The sequence below is a fragment of the Apus apus genome, chromosome 20, assembly GCF_020740795.1.
Source record: "Apus apus isolate bApuApu2 chromosome 20, bApuApu2.pri.cur, whole genome shotgun sequence".
Taxonomy (NCBI): Eukaryota; Metazoa; Chordata; class Aves; order Apodiformes; family Apodidae; genus Apus; species Apus apus.
Genome location: NC_067301.1, coordinates 7,604,457 through 7,618,696, shown reverse-complemented (window position 1 = coordinate 7,618,696; position 14,240 = coordinate 7,604,457). Strand labels below are relative to the sequence as shown.

The following is a 14,240-nucleotide window of genomic DNA, read 5'->3' as shown; positions in this document are numbered from 1 at the left end:
AACAAAACAAAACCCAACCATATGCTTTCTGACACTAGGATGTGAAAACAACACTACATTTCATTTCTAACAGGCGGGGAGGGTCTGGGTGGCTCCCTCGCAGAAAGAATCCGGCTGGGAATTAATGGGGGTCCTCACTGGTGTCTCCCCCACCACAAAAAAAAAGGGGGGGACGATCCAGGCGCCCCGGCCCCGCCTGGTGCCAGGGGAGGCCCCGCCACACACAAAATGGCGGCCGCCCGGCCCCGCCACACACAAAATGGCGGCCGCCCGGCCCCGCCGCCTCCCGCGGCCCCGGCGCTTCCTTCCCGTGCCCGGCCCCGAACTGCGCAGCGCCAAGATGGCGGCGGCCGTTGTGGGAGTCTCCTTGAGGCGGAACGTCCCCGCCCGGCTCCTGCGGGCAGCCCCGCGGCCGGTGAGCGGCCTGGAGAGGTTCCGCTGCGGGCGGGGAGACCTCGGGGGAGGCGTGGGGAGAGGGGCTGGGGGCTTGGGGGGTGGGGAGGCTGAGGTCGGGAGGGGGAGGGTGGGGAGCGGGCAGGAGGGGAGGGAGTTGGGGGGTTGAGGGGTGCAGAGATGGGGCGGGGGGGCTGGAGGGGTGCAGAGATGGGGCGGGGGGGCTGGAGGGGGTGCAGAGATGGGGCTGGGGGGGTGCAGAGATGGAGCTGGAGGGGGTGCAGAGATGGGGCTGGGGGGGTGCAGAGATGGAGCTGGGGACCTAAGGGATGGTTTTGGTGTCTGTTTGGACACAGCCCTGCCGGGAAGCACAGACAGCAGCTGCAGCAGCTGCTCGTATCAAGAAGTTTGCCATCTACAGATGGGATCCTGACAAGCCTGGGGACAAGCCCCGCATGCAGACCTACGAGGTGGATCTGAATAAGTGAGTATCTGCCACCAGGGAGAAGCTTTGGTGCCACAGGACTGGGGCTGTGTGTGTGGGGCTGTGTTATGTGACAAGTCATGGAATTGTGGAACGGGTTGGGTATGAAAGGACCTTAAAGATCATCCAGATCCAACCCCCCTGCCTGGGCAGGGACACCTCCCACCAGCCCAGGCTGCTCCAAGCCCCATCCAACCTGCCCTTCAACACTGCCAGGGATGGGGCAGCCACAGCTTCCCAGGGCAACCTGGGCCAGGGTCTCACCACCCTCACGTTTCCTCCTAATATCCAAACTGAATCTCCCCTCTTCCAGTTTAAAGCCATCCCCATTCACTCTTTCTCTGCCCTTATCCCAAGCCCCTCCCCAGCTTTCCTGGAGCCCCTTCAGGAGCTCCAGTTCCCTAGCATCTCAGTGCCCTGTGTTGGACTCTCTCTAGCAGTTCCTTGTCCATCTTGAACTGGGGAGCTCAGAATTGAACCCAGTTCTCCAGATGGGGCTTCACCAGGGCAGAACACAGGGGGATGATAATGTAAGGCAGAGGTTGAGGAGCACTTGAGCTGGCAGTGAAGGGTGTCAGCAGCCTCATTAAGCTTCAGGGACTGTTAAAACCTGTTTGGAGTGGCCAGGGAGGTGGAGCCTCAGCCAGAGCACCTTGGCTGAGCACAGCTGGGATCCATGTTTTTTCCTGATAAAGCAAATCTCGGACTGGTCACGTGGGATTGTTGTCCTCTCCCTCACCTACCTGTGCCAAGTGTGACAAAACTGTCCCTGTGAGCAGTAAAACAGTCACTTCCTTTTGTGACCTTTGTGAGGTTTTACGTGTGTCCCTGAGTTGTGTTGGAGACTTGCAGATGTTCACGGCTTTGATAAACTTCATTTACATGGAAAATTTTGGGGAACTTCCAAAAGCAAACTTACTTCATGTGCAGCTCCAGACCCTGAGGAGAAGGTGAAAGCTTTGTTGGCTCTTCTCATGGTTTTCTTAACAGTTACTTCTAGTTCTTAGGTCATATTAAACTAGTAGAAACCTGCACATTTTGGTGTAGCTGTCACCAAGAAAGCTCTGTCTTTGTGGTATATTTGAAAGTGTACATTTCCACTATGAGGGTGGTGAGACCCTGGCCCAGGTTGCCCAGAGAAGCTGTGGCTGCCCCATCCCTGGCGGTGTTGAAGGGCAGGTTGGATGGGGCTTGGAGCAGCCTGGGCTGGTGGGAGGTGTCCCTGCCCGTGCAGGGGGTTTGGAACTAGATTATCTTGAAGGTCCCTTCACACCCAAACCAGTCTGGGATTCTGTGATCCCTGGGGTGCAGAAACCTTCAAGTGTGCCTTGATTCCCAAGAGCTCCAGTTGCTCCTGTGCTCTTCCCAGAGGAATTCCCATGGAGACCTCTCAGCTTTGGATACAAACCACGCTGCTTCAGGAGCCCGTGATAGAGAACTCACATTTTCCTGTGATTTGCACCAGTTAATAATTTCTGGGTGTTGCCAGGTCTGCTGTGGAGAAAATTACCTAAGTTGTCCAGGACTGTTTGTGTGCAGAGCTGCTTCTGGTGACTAATGAGGACAAGCAGGCTTGTCAAAAGCTGACCCAAAAGGAGAGAACCAGTAGCAAGACTCAGTTTTCAGTATATTCTTCATTGTAGTCAGTCAAAACCATTGTAGGTGCTGCTCAGTTGGGCTGCCAGAGATTAAACACTGAGGCTGGCAGAGAATTCCACAGGTTCAGTGACTCTTTTCCTGTTGCAGGTGTGGGCCTATGGTGCTTGATGCTCTGATCAAGATTAAAAATGAGTTGGACTCTACTCTGACCTTCCGCAGGTCCTGTCGGGAAGGTAAGAAGGATTTTCCAGCCTGTCAGATTGAAAATTTGCCTTGAAGGTTGTTTGTTCCTGATGGTGTAGGTGTAACTACTTGAAAAGATCGGGGTGATGGCACAGTAGCACTGTCCCCTTCCTTCTTCTGCATCTGACACACCTCAAATAAGCACTGTGTCCATTTCTGGAGTACCCAATATAAGGACATGGAGCTGTTGCAGAGAGCCCAGAGGAGGCCACAGAGATGATCCTTGGGCTGGAGCAGCTCTGCTCTGGACACAGGCTGGGAGAGTTGGGGTGTTCAGCCTGGAGAAGAGAAGGCTCCAGGGAGACCTTAGAGCAGCTTCCAGTGCCTGAAGGGGCTGCAGGAAAGCTGGGGAGGGTCTTGGGACAAGGGCAGGGAGGGATGGGATGAGGGGGAATGGATTAAAACTGGAAGAGGGGAGATTGAGGTTGGACATGAGGAGGAAATTCTGGAGTGTGAGGGTGGTGAGAGCCTGGCCCAGGTTGCCCAGGGAAGCTGTGGCTGCCCCATCCCTGGCAGTGTTGAAGGGCAGGTTGGATGGGGCTTGGAGCAGCCTGGGCTGGTGGGAGGTGTCCCTGCCCATGCAGGGGGTTGGATCTAGGTGATCTTGAAGGTCCCTTCCAACCCAAACCATTCGATTATTCTGTGAACCAAGTAGTGAAGGTAAAGCCTGTTCTGAGCTTTAATCACAGCACCCTGAGCTATGAGCAATCCAGAACAGCCCCAGTCCTTCCTGTTCCTGTCCTAATCTTGTCCATCTTGCTGCCCTCCAGTGATGGGCTGGCAGGGAAATCCAGGGAGAGATTGCAACAGTGAAACTGAGGGGGAAGACCTGGCAAATGGGAATGAGTTGTAGGGGCTGCTTTATCTAGTGCTGCTGTGGAAATAAGGAAGGGTGTAACTGGAAGAGTCCTTATGACTTCTAGGAATAGCTTCAGGAATCTTTTTTTGGCCTTTTGACTAAGCTAAATGGATTGATGGAGGAAAAGCCTGGCTGGTGGTTTTACATGCAGAGCTACCTGCTGCTTCTCCTTCAGGTGCAACTCAGCATGTCTCTTTAACTGCATTAAAACTTGCCTGTCCAGCTGACTTGCCCTCTAAAAAAATTCCCAATTCATGGATAATGTTGGGCTGCTGAGCTTAACCTGCATGTTGTGGAAAAGCAGGAAGAGAGGATGCCTTTATGGGCTGAGTTAGGATTTAATTAGGTCTGTGAGTGTGGGAAATGTGGGTGCAAGTGATGCCTAAAGATGTTTCTCCTTGGATTTAAATAAAAAGCACGTTGCAACCCAGCTGCTTCCTGCAGGATCTGCATAGCAGGCAGAGGAATTCCACACAGTGTCCTTGTTCCCACTGTGATATTTAGCTAGCTGAGGCTGTTCCCAAGCACCTGGAATTAATTGTCCTGAATACTTTCCTTTGAGAACCTGGAGACAGTTTTTTTTTTTTTTCAAGCTGGGCTGGTTCAATCTTGCCCCTTTTTTTTGACCATGCAGGGTAAAAAAATTCCTGTTGCAGACTCCGTGGGCTCCTGCCTGCAATCCTGGTCCCCTCTCCAGTTGACTGGAAAATACTTGTAACCATTTTTCGGGTGGGAGGAATAACCTTGTTCAAGTGCCAGGCTTTTTAGCTGGCTGCCAGGGTGGGGTGAGGAGCACTGGCATTTCTCTGCCTCATATCAATTGATATGTGTCAAATCCTCTGAAATTAAAGTTTTGCCCTTCTAACATTTGTCTTCTTTCTAATGGGATGTTTCAGGCATCAGCCTGAACTGGATACCCGAGCTCCTGACCCTGAGCAGTATCCCTGACACTTCTGCAGTGGTTTTTTTCTTGTAAACCTTGGCCTCTCCTGGGTTACATCTGATCCCTCCATTACTGGGAGATCTTTAGGAGTGTCATTTAATCTATTGTTAAGCTATTTTTGTGCCATTTGTTCTGGTCAGTGTCTGTTCTCTCAACTTTAGGGACTTAATGGATGCAGTTTATGGCACCACTGGAGCCTGCTGCAAAAGACACAGAGAGGAGCTTCTGTTTTTGGGACTTTGTTTTATGTCTCTGACCTCTGGGATGTTTTTGACCATAACTCTGGGGCTGGTGGGGGATGCACGTGGCTCCTGTGTTACAATCCCATCATTAGCAGCTTCACATCAATACCAGCTGGTGCTTCAACCATGAAGCTACATCAAAAGCTGCGTGGCCAGCAGGTCAAGGGAGGGGATTGTCGCTCTGCTCTCATGAGGCCCCACCTGGAGCACTGTGTCCAGTTCTGGAGCCCCCAACACAAGAAGGACATGGAGCTCCTGGAACAGAGTCCAGAAGAGGCCATGGAGATGATCCAAGGGCTGGAGCAGCTCTGCTCTGGGGACAGGCTGGGAGAGTTGGGGTGTTGAGCCTGGAGAACAGAAGGCTCCAGGGAGACCTTAGAGCACCTTCCAGTGCCTGAAGGGGCTCCAGGAAAGCTGGGGAGGGGCTTGGGACAAGGGCAGGGAGGGATGGGATGAGGAGGAATGGATTAAAACTGGAAGAGGGGAGGTCTGTGACGAGTGGAGTCCCTCAGGGGTCAGTACTGGGACCAGTGTTGTTCAATATCTTCATCAACGACCTGGATGAAGGTACAGAATGTGCCCTCAGCAAGTTTGCTGGTGACACCAAACTGGGAGGAGTGGCTGACACACCAGAGGCTGTGCTGCCATTCAGGGAGACCTGGACAGGCTGGAGAGTTGGGCAGGGAGAAACTTGATGAAATCCAACAGGGGCAAGTGCAGAGTCTTGCATCTGGGGAAGAACAACCCCAGGTACCAGTGCAGGCTGGGAGCTGAGCTGCTGGAGAGCAGTGTTGGGGAAAGGGACCTGGGGGTCCTGGTAGACAGGAGGATGACCATGAGCCAGCAATGTGCCCTTGTGGCCAAGAAGGCCAATGGATCCTGGGGTGCATTAGAAAGGGAGTGGTTAGTAGGTCAAGAGAGGTTCTCCTCCCCCTCTGTTCTGCCCTGGTGAGGCCACATCTGGAGTATTGTGTCCAGGTCTGGGCCCCTCAGTTCCAGAAGGACAGGGAACTGCTGGAAAGAGTCTAGCTCAGAGCCACAGAGATGCTGGAGGGAGTGGAACATCTCCCTGATGAGGAAAGGCTGGGGGAGCTGGGTCTCTTGAGCTTGGAGGAGACTGAGGGGTGACCTCATCAATGTTCACAAATACGTAAAGGGTGAGTGTCAGGAAGATGGAGTTAAGCTTTTTTCAGTGATGACCAGTGATAGGACAAGGGGTAATGGATGCAAACTGGAGCACAGGAGGTTCAAGGTGAATATCAGGAAGAACTTCTTTCCTGTGAGAGTGACAGAGCCCTGGGACAGGCTGCCCAGAGAGGTTGTGGAGTCTCCTTCACTGGAGACATTCAAGACCCACCTGGACATGTTCCTGTGATGTGCTCTGGGTGACCCTGCTCTGGCAGGGGGGTTGGGCTGGGTGATCTTTCGAGGTCCCTTCCAACCCCTAGGATTCTGTGATTCTGTGAGGGGAGATTTAGGTTGGACATGAGGAGGAAATTCTTTGCTGTGAGGGTGGTGAGGCCCTGGCCCAGGTTGCCCAGAGAAGCTGTGGCTGCCCCATCCCTGGCAGTTTTGAAGGGCAGGTTGTATGGGGCTTGGAGCAGCCTGGGCTGGTGGGAGGTGTCCCTGCCCATGCAGGGGGGTTGAATCTAGATGATTTTTAAGGTCCCTTCCAACTCAAACCAGTCTGGGATTCCATGATTCAAACTTGTGAACAGAGCTGACTGTTTTCCCCACACTAAGCAGCACATGAGACTAATGAATGGTGTGAAAGAGATGAAGTGTCCAAGCCACTTGTTTTCTGCTGTGGAAAGCAGCTCCATGCTGAGCTTGTGTTTAGGCTTGAATGAAAGTGACTCCTGCATTTGTTCTTTATTTAAATAGCAGCATGTTTGGCCCAATGGTAACTTCTAGTGTTTTCCTGGTTACGTACAGAGTTTCTGGAGACAACCTGGGAGATTGTTTGGGGCCAAGAGCATTTTCTTCCCCTAGGGTAAGAGGGTGAATATAATAGCATCATGGAATGGTTTGGGTTGGAAGGGACCTTAATGACCGTCTAGATCCAGTCCCTTGCATGGGCAGGGACACCTCCCACCAGCCCAGGCTGCTCCAAGCCCCATCCAACCTGCCCTTCAACACTGCCAGGGATGGGGCAGCCACAGCTTCCCTGGGCAACCTGGGCCAGGGTCTCACCATTCTCACACTCAAGAATTTCCTCTTCATGACCAACCTCAAATCTCCCTCTTCCAGTTTTAATCCATTCCCCCTTGTCCTCTCACTTCCTGCCCTTGTCCCAAGTCCCTCCCCAGCTTTCCTGGAGCCCCTTCAGGCACTGGAAGCTGCTCTAAGGTCTCCCTGGAGCTTTCTCTTCTCCAGGCTGAACACCCCAACTCTCCCAGCCTGGCTCCAGAGCAGAGCTGCTCCAGCCCTTGGATCATCTCTGTGGCCTCCTCTGGACCCTCTCCAGGAGCTCCGTGTCCTTCATGTGTTGAATACCTGTTTTACTTTTCTTTTTTCTCCCACTCAGGCATCTGTGGTTCGTGTGCAATGAACATTGCTGGTGGAAACACGCTGGCCTGTATCAAAAAAATTGACCCTGATCTCAACAAGATCACTAAAATCTATCCTCTCCCCCACATGTATGTGGTGAAGGACCTTGTTCCAGTGAGTATCTTTTTCTGTTAGCTTCTGACCAAGGGCAACACTGTGCCAGACAGTGTGGGGTTCAGACTGGCTTAGAAAGGACAATGTTGGGAGGTGCCAGGAAGATCAGCTCTCATAACCGAGTGTGAGGGTGGGGAGACCCTGGCCCACGTTGCCCAGGGAAGCTGTGGCTGCCCCATCCCTGGCAGTGTTGAAGGGCAGGTTGGATGGGGCTTGGAGCAGCCTGGTCTGGTGGGAGGTGTCCCTGCCCATGCAGGGGGGTTGGAACTGGATGATCTTTAAGCACCTTCCAAACTCAAACCAGTCTGAGATTCTATTAATTCTTGTGTCATTGGTGTTTTCTGGCTTGTGTGGGTCTGATCTTCACACCAGTGACTAAATCTGCCCTCGTTTGGAGGGTTGTGACAAGCTGAGGTAGAAAATGTCCCATTCTGTTGGAGTGGCAGCAGATGTTCAATCCCATGCATCAATTTAGTTTAATAAATGTCATCTCTTTGCCTTTTGACCCCCAGGACATGAGTAACTTCTACGCACAGTACAAATCCATTGAGCCTTACCTGAAGAAGAAGGACGAGTCAAAGCAGGGCAAGGAGCAGTACCTGCAGTCAATAGAAGACCGTCAGAAACTGGTTTCTGCTTCTCTTCTACTGTCCAAACCCCTTGCAGATAAGACCAGGGTTAAACATTGACATGCAGGAGATTCTAGTTCCTTTAATGTTCCTTTAATGAGCTGTCCACCTGATGTGGGTGGAATCTGCTCTCTGAAATGAACTGTCATGGCATGTCTGCATTCCTGGGGGTGACGTTTGCTAAAGACATGTAGTCCTGCTGGGGACTCTGATCTCATTTCACTGTCAGCCCTGCCAAGCTGCCTGTGGTTGTGAACACACTGTGAAGGCTTCAGGTCTGGAATACCCCTGGGGAGATAAGCACTGCAGTTTGTGCTGGCATGTGGGCTGGCTTGTCTTGCTGCAGCGTGATGAGCAACATTTCTTTGCTGCTGGCTGGACTTTCCAGCCCTGAACAGCAAAAACTAAACACTTTTTTGATGTGGAGATAAAAGTGTGATGTATTAGTGCAAGTCTTTGGATGTCTGTCTTGAGGGGTGATGGGTTAGAGCTGGAGGAGGGGAGATTTAGGTTGGACATTAGGAAGGGACTCATCACTGTTAGGGTGGTGAGACCCTGGCCCAGGTTGCCCAGGGAAGCTGTGGCTGCCCCATCCCTGGCAGTGTTGAAGGGCAGGTTGGATGGGGCTTGGAGCAACCTGGGCTGGTGGGAGGTGTCCCTGCCCAGGCAGGGGGGTTGGAACTGGATGAACTTTAAGGTCCCTTCCAACCCAAACCATTCTGTGACTTTCTGAGAACAATGTTGGTTCAAAGGTTCATAAGGCTGAGGGCTGTCGGAGGAACCCTTGGAGATAGTGGCTTTTTAAAAAAGTTTACTGTGCAGGTAAGTTCTTGCCTGCATTTCCTGGGCTGCCACAGTGAGTCTCATTAAATGAACAGTTTCTCTTTTGCCTCTGACCTGTCCTGGTGGATCCATTTCTCACTTGATGGTTCAGAGCTTGGCCCAGCAATGCTCCTCACTGAGCTGGGGCACAATCACTGGGGAGGGGCTGAGTGGGGGCCCTAGATTTTGGCAGTGGTAGAAGAGGGGTGAACATGCACAGCAGAGGAAGGCTGTTCAGAGGGGATACAATGCAAACATGAGCTGCAGCCCAATTCTCTGCAGTGATCTTTGGGAGCTTTCCATTTATGTTAAACATCAGATGATTAGACCTGAGATGTCAGCAGACACTGTGATGTCTTAACAGCCACAGGATTTTGTAGTCCCAAAGAATCTCTGTCCAAGGAGAAGGGTTAGTTCTGCACCACTTCCTAACCTTATCTGATCCACATTAAGGACTGAGGGATTCTCCCTTCACGTGGTTTTCCTGAAGTGGCTTCCTTGAAATCACTTTCTCATTCAAGTAGAAATAAGTGAAACTAAAAGTAGCTGCAAGAGCTGCCTGGATCATTCTCACTACTGGTCAACTTGCTTGTCCTCTCATTGATGAAGTTTCTCCTGCTTTGAGAATAGCTTTTGTGCAGGAGAAACTTAGATACAGTGTCAGCTGGAAAACTCCCACCTTTCTCTACAAATCATCAATTATTTGAAATACTACAATTAGAAATCAGACTAATGTAAAGCAAGGAGATAACTGGGACTGAAGTAGCTTTGGAAAGTCCAAAAGTGGAGCAGCTCTTCCAACACAGTGCAGGAGAATCCAACTCCCAAGATTTGTTGGCATCAGGTATCTTTCTAAACTGATTTTAATCAGACCCTTGTCCCAAAAAGCAACTTTCAGACTCAGTCTCATAGCCTGGGAGAGCTGATTGAGCTAAGAGACTTGGAGACCTCTGCTCCTTAGTTTTGTCTCCTGCCCAGTGTCACTTCCATGGAGGTCTGACTTTCTTCAGTGTCCAAAATAAAAAGGCCTTCATTTCTGTCAAGTTGGATGAAGACTCACACCATTCTTTAAGGGCTTGGGGAAGCACAAGTTAAGCTGGGAGCTCTTCTCCCCAGGGCTGTTGGGCAGACTTTATTCTTCCTCCTCTTCTGTAATATGCCCTTGAATTGTTAATTGGTTACATATCTGCTCCTTTCCTCAGCCACTTCCCGGGACAGGCTGGAAAGAAAGAAAGAATGCAGGAACATCAATCAGTCTTCCCATTCTTCTTCAATTTCATGCTGTTTTCCCCCCCTTTCTGTCCCAAAACCCACCCTATTCTAGTGGTCAAGTTGTGCGGATTGCATGTGTCCAGTCTCAAGAGGACATGCATGTAGGAATTCCTTGCTTCTGGCACAGCATTTTCTGAGCTGCTCTGTTGTGGGAAGTCAGTGAGAGGGGGAGATGGGGAGGGGGGCATGTCCTTGTGTAAATCCCCTGGTTTTAAACAAAAACAAAAAGCTTCCTCATGAGTTCCTGGAGTGGCCTGACTCTGGTCTCCCATCCCCCTGCAGGATGGGCTCTACGAGTGCATCCTGTGTGCTTGCTGCAGCACCAGTTGCCCCAGTTACTGGTGGAACGCGGACAAGTACTTGGGGCCAGCAGTTCTGATGCAGGTAAGGACAAGGTCCCCTTTGTCACCCCCTCTAAAACCTGCTCAAATCTTGGCGTGTGCTAGGTGGGGATAATATGACATAGTCCAGATCCTGGACCAAAATTCCTGAGTGGGAATTTGGAAATTTCACACCTGGAAGAAGCTTTTTGGTGTGGGAGCTGCCCTTGCCTTGCAGGCCTATCGCTGGATGATCGACTCCAGGGATGACTACACGGAGGAGCGCCTGGCTCAGCTGCAGGACCCCTTCTCTCTCTACCGTTGTCACACCATCATGAACTGCACAAGGACTTGCCCTAAGGTAGGTGTCCATCCTGCCTGTGGCCCCTCTGAGGTCACTGGTGTGTTTCCAAAGAACTGGGGTGTTCAGCCTGGAAAAGAGAAGGCTCCAGGGAGACCTTAGAGCACCTGCCAGTGCCTGAAGGGGCTCCAGGAAAGCTGGGGAGGGACTTTTCACCAGAGAGGGCAGTGATAGGACAAGGGGTGATGGTTTTAAATTGAAAGAGGGGAGATTTATAAGAAAACACTTATTTACTGTGAGGGTAACAGAGCACTGGAACAAGCTGCCCAGGAAGGTTGTGGAGTCTCCATCCCTGGAGACATTCCAAACCCACCTTAATGTTTCTGTGTGATCTTCTTTAGGGGATCCTGCTCTAGCAGGGGGTTGGACTAGATGATCTCCAGAGGTCCCTTCCAACCCCTACCATCCTGTGTGATTCTGTAATTCAGGTTGAACATTAGGAGGGAATTCTTCCCTTTGAGGCTGGTGAGACCCTGGCCCAGGTTGCCCAGGGAAGCTGTGGCTGCCCCATCCCTGGCAGTGTTGAAGGGCAGGTTGGATGGGGCTTGGAGCAACCTGGGCTGGTGGGAGGTGTCCCTGCCCATGCAGGGGTTTGGATGTAGATGATCTTTAGGTCCCTTCTAACCCAAACCACCCCATGATTCTGTGATCCCTGATGCATTGTGCAACTTGTGAAAAGGAGAAGACTCCAGCCAGTTTCCAGCACCTTTGGGGGGTGTGTTTTCTGCTGGCATCCTGCCCTCCTGGCATTGGCCAGATGCTTTATTCTCTTTGGTGTTTCTGCAGAGAATTGCACAAGCTTTCCCTCTTCCTCACCTTGCAATGACCTTGTTGTCTCTTGTTGGGCAGATGACCAAGCTTTGCTGCCCTGCCAGTTGTGCTGTTTTCCAGCCAGCCTTCTTTTGCACCTGGTGGTGGAGTAATTCTTGAGCTGTGAAATAACATGAAGGTGAATGTTGGAGTGGATCTCAGATGTGGGGGAGATGAGATTCTGGAGCTGACAGGTGTAGGGCAGGAGCTCTGCATGCTGATCATGGTGTGTGTTTTTCTGAAGTGATTCACTGGTTGCAGATAGTTCCCCCTTTGTGTAGGGAGCCAGCTCCTGAGCTGGTGCCAACCAAAGTTCAGCTGAAGGTGAAGGTTCAACCTGAAGATCTGGCTGGTTGTGGGGATGCACGTAGCACAGGGAGGTAGTGCCTGGTCTCAAGTTTGAGACACTTCTAATGATTAATAACACATTTCCACTTACGTGCTCTAATCCTGTCTCAGTCAGCCCTTGGGGAGCTCTGCACTTGGGTCACTTCCTACTCTGTGTCCCATGGTGCTGCAGCTGGAATCAGGATTCAGGAGAGCAGTTGGGATTCCCCTCTCTTCTGGAGATCAGCCATGCTTGGTTTGGTGGCAGTGCTGCAGGATTAAGGGCCTTTGCAACACAATATGCCTCTGTATTGTAGAAAAACAGCCCTTGGACAGCTTAGCTGGCTTTTCTGTGAGGAGATTTTTGTCTTGTGACTTGTTCTTGCTCACTTCCCCCATGTCCTCCAGCACAGCTTTTTGATTTCAAACAAGGCAAAAAACCACATCTCTTCTACCATCACTAATGAGCTCTTGTGAGTTTCCTGCTCCAGAAGTCATAGTGTCATAGAATGACAGACTGGTTTGGGTTGGAAGGGACCTTCAAGATCATCCAGTTCCAACCCCCCTGCATGGGCAGGGACACCTCCCACCAGCCCAAGTTGCTCCAAGCCCCATCCAACCTGCCCTTCAACACTGCCAGGGATGGGGCAGCCACAGCTTCCCTGGGCAACCTGGGCCAGGCTCTCACCACCCTCACAGGGAAGAATTTCCTCCTCATGTCCAACCTAAAATTTCCCCTCTTCCCATTTTAATCCATTCCCCCTTGTCCTCTCACTTCCTGCCCTTATCCCAAGTCCCTCCCCAGCTTTCCTGGAGCCCCTTGAGATACTGAGAAATACTTCTTTTTCAAAACCAATTTTATACTCTTGTAACACCCATAAAAATGCTTGAGCTTTATTAAAAGTTCTTTCATTCAGCCACTCATTCTTCTCTTTGATCCTCTCTTCGCTGATTAAAAACAGTCCTCCAAAGTCAAATGAGCATTTTTCTTCAAGCACTGGGAAGTGCTGCAGGTTCAGCCTCCAGGTAGAGGAGCTGAGCTCCCAGCACTGCGTCCTGACTCCAGGCTGGCTTGCTTTTTTCTTCTTAGTAGAGGCTGGAGTGCAGCAGATGTGCCTCAAGCACACCTTAACCAAGGGGCTCTGCACGCTGTAACACCCAGGCTGCCTGGAGCAGCCTCTGAAGCTCCCTCATTATCCCTGCACCTCCCATAAGCTCCAAATGACCCAACTGTGTGAGCTGGAGGACAGAAACCACCCATGTCCTGGACTACATCAGAAGCAGTGTGGACAGCAGGGCCAGGGAGGGGATTGTTCCCCCTTACTCAGCTCACATGAGACCCCAGCTGGAGAGCTGTGTCCAGTTCTGGAGCCCCCAACATAAGGACATGGAGCTGCTGGAGAGAGTCCAGAGCAGGCCACGGAGATGATGGCAGGGCTGGAGCAGCTCTGCTCTGGAGACAGGCTGGGAGAGTTGGGGTGTTCAGCCTGGAGAAGAGAAGGCTCCAGGGAGACCTTAGAGCACCTTCCACTGCCTGAAGGGGCTCCAGGAAAGCTGGGGAGGGACTTGGGACAAGGGCAGGGAGTGAGAGGACAAGGGGGAATGGATTAAAACGGGAAGAGGGAGATTGAGGTTGGACATGAGGAGGAAATTCTTCACTGTGAGGGTGGTGAGACCCTGGCCCAGGTTGCCCAGGGAAGCTGTGGCTGCCCTATCCCTGGCAGTGTTGAAGGGCAGGTTGGATGGGGCTTGGAGCAGCCTGGTCTGGTGGGAGGTGTCCCTGCCCATGGCAGGGGGATTTGGGACTGGGTGGGCTTTAAGGTCCCTTCCAACCCATTCCATGATTGTATGATATGACCCTAAGAAAAGGAAGCACAATGTTGGGTTGGACTCCAGCATTTAGGAAAAGCAGGAGTGCTGAGCTCCTCTACCTCTCTTTATGGGTAGCAGCATCTTTGTGAATTGACTCCAGCTTGGATCAGGGCAAGGAGAAGATGCTCTAACACTCATTTCCAGAGGATCTAACTGAAACTTTTCCTTTTGTAGGGTTTGAACCCTGGGAAAGCAATTGCTGAGATCAAGAAGATGATGGCAACTTACAAAGAGAAGGCAGCTGCTGCTTAATGCTGTTCCCTGACTGGAATTGTCCCCCACAAACATGCTTCACCAGGCAGGAATTTATACCTGATGGAGCAAGAGAAGGTTCCAGCAGGAAGTCTGGTGGCTTTCCCCTAGGTTTGCATGTACAATAAATACTGTAAGGAACAAATAA

General features: G+C 51.6%; 1 protein-coding gene across 1 annotated transcript; it reads left to right on the top strand.

Annotated features, from left to right (window-relative positions):
- Positions 1-323: 323 nt before the first annotated feature.
- SDHB (succinate dehydrogenase complex iron sulfur subunit B) lies at positions 324-14,240 on the top strand. The gene is made up of 8 exons (XM_051637548.1): positions 324-415; positions 750-877; positions 2,624-2,709; positions 7,291-7,427; positions 7,940-8,056; positions 10,433-10,534; positions 10,709-10,831; positions 14,015-14,240. Exons 1-8 carry the CDS (start codon positions 341-343, stop codon positions 14,090-14,092), a joined length of 846 nt encoding a protein of 281 aa, XP_051493508.1. The 5' UTR covers positions 324-340; the 3' UTR covers positions 14,093-14,240.